Source organism: Corvus brachyrhynchos, unplaced genomic scaffold (genome assembly GCF_000691975.1).
Source record: "Corvus brachyrhynchos isolate BGI_N302 unplaced genomic scaffold, ASM69197v1 scaffold309, whole genome shotgun sequence".
Lineage (NCBI taxonomy): Eukaryota > Metazoa > Chordata > Aves > Passeriformes > Corvidae > Corvus > Corvus brachyrhynchos.
This window is the reverse complement of record NW_008240227.1, coordinates 1,104,624-1,113,415: the sequence shown is the minus strand read 5'-3', so window position 1 is coordinate 1,113,415 and position 8,792 is coordinate 1,104,624. Positions and strand designations below refer to the sequence as shown.

Genomic DNA, 8,792 nt, shown 5'->3' with positions numbered 1-8,792 from the left:
ACACTCCACTAAAGCAAAGCATTTCCTAGTGCAGGAGGACAGCACATCCAGCAGACTTCAAACTGCTGGAACTCATAAAAGAGAAATACAAAGCACCTCATGGCCGAGTGGGAAGACTGATGTGACTAAAACCCAGCAGGGTTGTAAGGGCCTTGCACCCACATCAAATTTGTTTTTTGAACAAAGAGTGTGTTTCTCTAAGGTGCCAAGTTTCCGGCCAAAATGGTTTGAAACGCTTTGAAACTGCTATTGAGAACTGGACTTACCCTAAATGAAATCACCCCTCTCCTCAGATGCTGGCACCAGGGTATCTGCTCATTATTTATTATTGACCATTCAATAATTTTTAGCAGCTACTCAAAGACTGACAACTTGGTTCCAACCTTGGTCTTGCACTCAGGAGAAAGGAAGTAACACATTTAGTACAAATACTTTTTTTTTAAAGAGAATAGTTTTCTCCAGTGCTGGGGGGAAGGGAAATCAGCAAAGGAATATTTGTATTTCTTTATTAACCATAGAAACAGAACCACTCTCCTGAGTCACCAGTTACAGTTCCCCATTAAGTGAGATCCTGCATATTGCTCCTTCCGCAAAACTGCCCCAGCCTCACCACACAACTACCAAGGCTCCTTCCCCCTCGGGCTCCACTGCAGCTCTTCAAGCAGCACCTCATCTTTCTAGTGGATAGAAATACTCCTGCTACCCCTGGCTCCCATTTATTGTCAACACCTCTTGAAATGGATCCTTTGGAACCTACTCTTCACTCCCCTCACAGCCAGTGTTTTCATGGATCAAGTCAGCTGTCATTTTTAGGTTCCTTTTGCTCTGTTCTGAACACCTTCACCTTGTCTTTGTTCACCTCCTTCTCCTCATGGATCTGTGTTTTGGGGGCAAAGCTGTACACAGCATTCCACAGTAATCAAAGCCACGAAAATGGGCGTCATTTTTATCTCATTTCTTCTAGAAATAATTTACCCAAAATATTTCAGAGGTTAACTAACAGCACTAGGATTGAGGAGATCGAGAAATGAAGTAAGTTCAATTTCCGATGTTTTGTACCTCAGATACAATTACAAGATGAGTGTAAATGTGATCCTGGTACCACTAAGAAAAATTGAGTAAAGTTTTCTTTTAACAGAGCACAAGCAGAAGAGAGATATGGGAAAGAGCTGGTTCAAATCGCCCGAAAAGCAGGAGGACAAACAGAAATCAAGTAAGGAATTCTTTTATTATTAGTGGAAACAAAATTATTTTGGAGGAAATATCAGACTCCTGTGTTTTGTCTGAATGTGGTCACAGCCACTCACTTCAGTGCATTACACAGCTCTTCACAATGTACAGGGAAAGTGGGGAAACATCACAGTCCTTCACAGTAGGATTCACAAAGTATCTATTTGGAAACTGCCAGTAGGTCCTTTCCTGAGAATTTTTTTTTAATTTCAAGATTCTTAATGTTTAATATTTGTTTCCAAAAGCCATCTAAGTGATGGGGAAAAAAGAGAAAGGAAAAGGTTGTGAAATGTTTAGGATGGTGGCTTGACAATTCTGGAAAGCTGATGAACACTGAGAGACTGTGACAGAACAAAGACCCCAAAAATCAGCTGCTGCAGCAGGAAAAAAGGCTTAGCTTAGGAATACAAAATTTAAATCTCTTTGAAGGGACTTAATTTGAAATAATTCAATGGAACTACTGAAATACACTAAGATGACATATTTTTCTCTGTCTCCTCCATTACTATCCTAAATCATGTATAAATTGTGTTGGGAGGGAAAGATAGATGTTGGTATGGAATTTAACTTAATAAACACTGCTGATAAACTGCTGCTATTATTGATGGCAGCAGCAATAATGAGACATTTTGTCATTATTGTAACAAGTAATAATACAGTAATAAGGTGGCTGAAGATGAAGGTGTGGGGTCACAGAAGACAAGACTGAAAGAGAAGACCTCAATCTAAACATAAAACAGCTCTATTGATCCCTGGGGCCTGCTACCCTCATCCATCCCATATCTCATTCCTTAATTGCAGTCTCCTTTTCACGTCGATTTATCACTCCCAGTGCAAGTGTGGTTCCCTGTTCGTAGTTTATGGGGAGACTTGACCTCAAAGCCTTGTACTGCCATGGCAGGGAGGTGCCAGCAATCACCCGATGTGACTTGGTGGTGGCACAGCCAGGCTGACACAGACACTGCTGCATCCCTCCAAGTACTGGGTGATGCCAAGAGAACAGGCAAGGCTTCCCCCGCCAGTGCTCCAGCTCTGCCTTGCCCCTGAGCAGCACCCAGGGATACCACAGACCTAGGAGATGGCTTCTGCCTTCCTGGTATCTCAGTTCACTGACCTAATTGGTGAAAAGGAAGGAGAAGAAGAAATATTCCGGAATTAAAACATCAGATTAAGGATGGATGGGTTCTTCTCAAGCCAAAGGCTAAGATCAGCATTCCAGGATTAAAGAAAGACTTCACCTCAACTCCTTTACTGGCAATACAGGGCAGGCAGAGCAAATGTGTTCAGCAACAAGCAGCTTTGGCTGCCCTTCAGTGACTTAGTGGACAATTCATGGGTCTGACTTTTCCTAAGAGATTATGAGAGCTTGATTTAGAGGCAGAGCCAAATCCCAGTGTTGGGATATGGATCCAAGTTCCCCTCAAGCTGGGGGAAGTCTGGACTTGGGCCCAGTTCACTTTGATCCAGCAGTTTTATAGCTTGGCATGGAGGGAAGGCTAAATACATGAACAAAGCTGTGCTATGGAGCTGATTTACTGTGTTTCCATAACCCACACCTGGCTGGGGAGAGACCAGCTCTGCACTGATATTTTTATCAGAGAAAGTGTCTCACTGTGCCCGTTCTGAAGCAGAGAGGACACTTGGCTCTTTCTCATCCAGCATCCTCTGTTTAAGGAATTACACAGACAGGCAGTGAAGGGCATTTGTCCGGAGCAAACACAAAATCAGAGAAAACTGAAGTCTATTCAGGGCTGGAACAACTAAAGAAAATGAAATGTTTGGTTTTGATGCCTTAAAATTGTTGAATTTTCTGTGTCTGTGTGATCTCCTCCGTGTGAAGTTTCTGTTTGTTTATATGACATTGATTGCTGGCAGCAGTTCTGCTCCCAAGGTCAGTCCATCAGGGAAACTTGAGGGAGGGAATCTATGTACTACCTATAGTAGGAAAAGCTTGAAAGGACTATGTTGCAGCTGTCCCAGTGCATTTTTCCAAGTGTTTCCTCTTTATAGGGCTCCCTATTATCATCTAGCATACTGGGTCCTAATGGAATTACAAGTACTTGACAGGCTGAACAGGGCTGTTCACACCTTCAAATGCAGCTTTGGGTAGCAGTATTTCTTAAAATCTAATGTATTTGTACCTAAAACTTCCATTTGACAATCACCAGAAAAAGAAGTAGCTTCCAGGTTTTTTTGCAGAACATTTTGCAGACCTTCCTGTGCCATGCTATGTGGCAGAAGAGCAGAAATTACTGATTTTAAATCACTCAGTCATTTTCTTGCTAATGCAAAATTATTATCCTCTAGTCTTAAATTTAGCCACCTTTTAAACATCTCAGATACTAAGGCTTTCTGTCACTTCTGGGAAATTATTTCACACCCCAGTAGTTCTCAATATCAGGAGGGTACCTGATACCCTTTCAAAAAATCGATAAAAGGAACATAAAAAATGCATCCACAAAAAACACCCAAAACCTTCCAGTATGAGAGAATTCCCAGAAGATCTTAAGAGAAACAACTGTAAGGCCCAGGTTGATAATTCAGCACAGTCAGGATAGCACAAAACAAGGTGCAGGGAATAAGCACGATGAGTAAATAACAAGCACCAGAGCAGCCTGGAGAAGTCGATGGCAGACTGCACCAGGTAGTGACCATTGCTGCAGAAAACAGTTCTCTCCCAAGCCTCCCCTGTATTTTAAAAGCTTTTATTTTGAATTAAAAAAAAAACCAACAATTTCAACATTTTTTCAGGCTTGCCCCTTCCCCCCCCAAAATTCTGCTTCAGCTGGAGAAACTTGCTGAACTCAGCTAAATGTATAAAAAGATTTAACTGCCCTTTTTTGTTCACCGAGGACACAGATGAAGGAATATGCTGCTGACTCAAAAGCAAGATTGTAGGGAAGGCTTACTGGAATGTAACAGCAAATCTGGGACCGCTTTCTATTGATTTAAGAAAACTCTAGCTGACGGCAGCCATCAGGATCCCACCCTAGAGCCCTGGGCTGTTCCCTCAGCATGGCTCCAGCTCCTCTTATGGAGAGCTGGCCTCTCAGGGCCCGGCCCTGCCCGAGCCTGGCAGGGACAGCTCCAGGCCAGACCTCACAGGACACTTCAGTGCCGAGCCCCAGCAGTAACATCACGTTGTGACCTGGCCAAAGAGGATAACGTGGAGTGTCTGCTGTGGGCTCTGCAGATCAGAAACGTGAGAACCACGCTGACCTCAGGTCTAGCAGGGGACAAGATGCGAGCACTGCTGCTGGAGGTGTGACTGACAGCCAGGGCCTCGCCGTGCCTGTGCACAGCGGGGTTGGAACTGGCCGTGGGCAGCCCACAGGTGCAGGAATGTGTCTGACAGCACCAAAACCAGCAAGGCAGACACGCTGTGTTGCAGTGGGAATTCTTGCAACTTGTACAGACAACGAGGCTCGTGGAAAAGAAATGTAAGGACCAATTATTGGTAGATGTTTTCAGAGAGATGTTTATTTCTCCAGCTGCTCGGGCGCCGACTTGGCCAAGAACTGAGCAATCACGGGACCAGAGCGTTCTTCCCGGGCAGGGGAACACAAAACAACCCATGGGGAACGAGGCTGACCAAGGAGTAGGGAAACCCCGGAGGCCCTGCTCTAGCCTGGGACTCCTCTCCCAGGACCACGTGGCAGGGGGCAGGAACCACAACAACGCTGCACCTTTTATTTCTAATTTCTTAAAAAAGCCAAGATGGGGTTTCTAAAAGAAGCTGGTGCTGGACACCATTGACACAGCAAGCAAACACTCCAGCTTCCAGCTCGAGAAACAAAAGTTAGGGAACTAACAGCCAAAGGACACCATCATTCAGTAGTCCAGCTGCTTGTTCTTGCCAAAAGCACTGCAGCTGGTACAAACCCCTTCCCAAAGGGAACGGGGAGATCCTCTTCCCAACCCATGGCACAGCTCTCAGCAGTTGCTACAGGCCTTGACAAGCTCATTCCAATGCACAGAAGGATGCACACACTTCAACCTAAGACTGCAAGAAGGATCACAGAGGCTCAGACTAACCCCTTCAGCTTAATATTCTGTCCCCAACAGTAGATCCCAAGGGAAGAGTAGAACAACAGGGCAAGCATATGAAGATATTTCTTCTAAATAATCTTCTAGCCATAGCAATTAGTAAGTTCATAGGATGCCACACCGGCAGCAGCTTTATATGGAACAGCCTCCAGTGTTTTCTTCTGTCTTGTTCTTATTTAAAGCCCGAAACATTTTAGTATCCACTGAGTCAATAGGTAAAACAATGTATGCCTGTTATCCCACTTTTTAAACTAAAAAAATTAAATCTGTATCACCATTTCCTAGTCTCCACTCATAAAAGAAATTATGAAAAGTTGATTACAAACCTAGAGCCATGTTTTCTTGGCAAATGACAGCTTACAGCCATATCCAGCAGGGGAGAGAGAACTACAGGTTTTGAAGTTTAAACTGCAGTATTTGTACTCTCTGTGGTGCACACATGGGAGAGGATGTACAGAAACTGGGCATTTCCAGCCAAGTTACGGACTGAGATCATATTTGCAACTGTTTGCTGGGAGTGTACACAGCAATGATGCTTCTCACACTAGAGATGATTCCCCGCAGAGCTTGTGCCTTTAAGAGGAAACACCTTTCTGGCTGCAAGGTGACTGGGAATTTCCACGCAGTGGCCTTGGGCAACTCTTCGGCACAGCAACATGAAAGCAGAATATGCTACAGAGCCCAGTTCTCAGATACATCCTCAGCTTCAGCTGAACCAGGGCCTTTGGGAACTGCTCTTCTGTAAAATAACTGATGTAAACACGTACTAGCTGGTTAAATTCTGTCTAGAATGACAACAGCTATTTTTGTCATTTGCTCTGCTTGTCTCTTCTCATGTATATGATTTCCTACATTTTTCATCCATTTTTTTCCACTGCCATCTCCTTAAGACCTCGGGAAAGGGTAGTTCCTTCAAGCCCATATGTGCTCTTCTCTGCAATGCCTGAAATAGAACATTTCGGTGAGTGTAAGGTGAGGGCATCTGTAACAAAATGCCAATTGCTGCTTCCTGTGGATAAAAATAGTGCATCTGTCACTTAATATACAGAATCCTCTGTATTATTCCACACAAAGCCAGCATTTTTGAATTGAAGCTAAAAGTCAGTTTGGAAGGTCACATCCTTCCATGGCTGGTTATTCTCCATCCAAATGTTCTGAACCCACACAGAACGTATACACTAGTTCTTTGAACTTTCAGGACTCTGAAAATGGACCTAAGCCTCTGCTCAGTCCCCATTAAATTTGATCTAGAAAAGCTCTCTAGTGATGAGGACAGGCATTTTTGAGCGGCGCTGCTCTCTTTCTGAGAGATGTGAGGAGATTTAGTTTTATGTTAAAGGTACAAAATTTGCTTTGACTGTTTTAACCTTTGATTTCGATAGCACAGCTCATTCTGGAGCCACAAGGGATCTAAATTGTTGTCTATGGACACAGATTTACAGGGAGGACAAGGAACATGGAGATGTCTTCCTGTTTGCTCCCCTGCCACAGCAAAGTCTGGGGTGACGTGTCTGTGCTCCCAGTAACCAGCCCTGGAGTGCTGACACAGCCCCCTTCCCCTTCAGTTCAGGGCTGCTGCCATTCCTGACACATCCCTGGAAATATCCAAGCACCCAAATATGGATGTGGACACCCCACAGCACGTGAGGAACCCTCCACACAGGTTGTTACTTCTGTGAAAGTCCTACAATCCCAAAGCTGTCACTGAGCCCAGCCTGGTGCACAGTGCAGCCTCTGCAGCAGCTCAGATGACAGCTCATGTGGCTCCACACCACAGCCCAGCTGGAACTTGGACAGAAATCCTTCCAGCTGCACTGAGGGGCATTGTCTTTGTGTTTATAGCTCCTCTGAGAACAAGAAAACATCATGGCAAAATTAATTCTTCAGTGTTTTTGCCACATGCCCACTAAACAAGGTGAGACATGATTCTCATGTGAAACACTGCTGTGTGCCTGGCCTAGGACTGGGTAGTGACTTCGTTACTTCCCTGTTAAAAGAGCACAACTCCTCTCCCTTCATTTCTTCTTTGCAGTGAAGACACAGGTTCACACATAATTCCCAGGTGTGAATTATTAGAGACCAGATGATTCTGGACATGTCTCCCCACACCACTGGGCTTCACAGAAGGAATGGTTGGTAATACCACATTGGGTCTTCCCTGTGTGCCAGGAGGAAAGGCAGATGTTAATGGTGACCTCAGAGGGGACTGTCACTGCAGTGGCTCCACAACTCTGCTACCAGGATCTAAGTTACCGGAGGCTGAGGGTGGACAGGATTGCTGGGAACTGGTCTGTAGAGTTCATCTGGCACAGACTTCTCTCAGTTTCAAGGAAGGGTATTTTTAAAAATTACAAGAACAACTGAAAATTGTAGATCATACCAATGTCAAAACAGAAACCTACCAGAAAGGAAGGTGGGGTTATTTCACACTTCTAGTCACCAAGCAAAGGTAGAAAAGAAAGAAAATTAAAAACGATCTGTGGTTTTCCGGTTAGAAGGGCCTGTTTTACCTTCCTGTGTACAAGATATAAGGGGACTCTCTGAATTACTCAGTTAACCTAGTGTCTAAAGGCAAAGTACTGGGAAAAAGTGTCCAAACTATCAAGCTTAAAGTTGAAAAGATTTAGACAAAATAGTGTGGTGCAACAGTGTAATGGTGAGTATATCTGTCACCTAGGCACTGCCACTGCAACGGCTCTGCTAATTACGTCTCTGGTGCCATGAAATTCAGCTTTTGATGGCTGTGAAGCAGGCCAACAGAGCAATTCCTGAGGGTGCTCGTGGCACAGAGGACTGCCCAGCACAGCTCAGTTTTTCAGCAAAAACAAGGTCCAAAAACAGAGAGAAAGCATAAAAAGCCAAACCAACCCGGTAAGAATATTGTAGCCACTAGATGGCAAAACCCCCTCGAAGTTGCTGCAGTGGCTGTTGCACAGGCTGTTTCCTCTTATTCCAGATTCAGGCACCCCTGTTTCTGCCCAAAATTAATTTCTGACAAATCCAATCTTTAAATGTACAACAGGGAGTCGTTTAACAAACACACAGAGTAAATTCGTGTGCAGCCTTATTTTCAAGGAGACACCTGCAGGATTCTCCATGTGGGGGTGCCCAAAGGGAAGGCTGGAGCTCTGTCTTTAGCTGGAGTGATTTAACAGTATTCCAGAATGTATGTGGAAATCTCAGAAGTGGGCAATTAAAAAAAAAAAAGAAAATAAAAGAAAAGGAGAAAAAAAAAAGAAAAGAAAAGTTAGAAAATAAAAAGAAAAAAAAGAAAAAAGAAGGAAAAAAAAGAAAAAAGAAAAAGGGAAAAAAAAAAGAAAAAAGAAAAAAATTTTAAAAAGAAAAAAAGGAATAAAAAAGAAGGAAAAAAAGAAAAAGAAAGAAAAAAAAAAAGAAAAAAAGGACAAATGGTGTCAAATTTTCAGTTTTGCTTGAATTGTTTTCAACCCCAGGTTTTCTAATTTGTCCACAGGACAAACACAAAAAATCAGTTCTACCAGAATGCTAAGCAGCCA

The 8,792-nt window shown here is 43.7% G+C and overlaps 1 protein-coding gene across 1 annotated transcript in view; it reads left to right on the top strand.

Annotated features, from left to right (window-relative positions):
* The window catches only part of PSTPIP1 (proline-serine-threonine phosphatase interacting protein 1), a 52,528-nt gene that overhangs the window by 19,897 nt on the left and 23,839 nt on the right, over window positions 1-8,792 (top strand). The window contains exon 3 of the mRNA XM_008641951.2: window positions 1,139-1,213. Within this exon, the coding sequence (XP_008640173.2) occupies window positions 1,139-1,213 (75 nt within the window). The remainder of the gene's footprint in view (window positions 1-1,138; window positions 1,214-8,792) is intronic.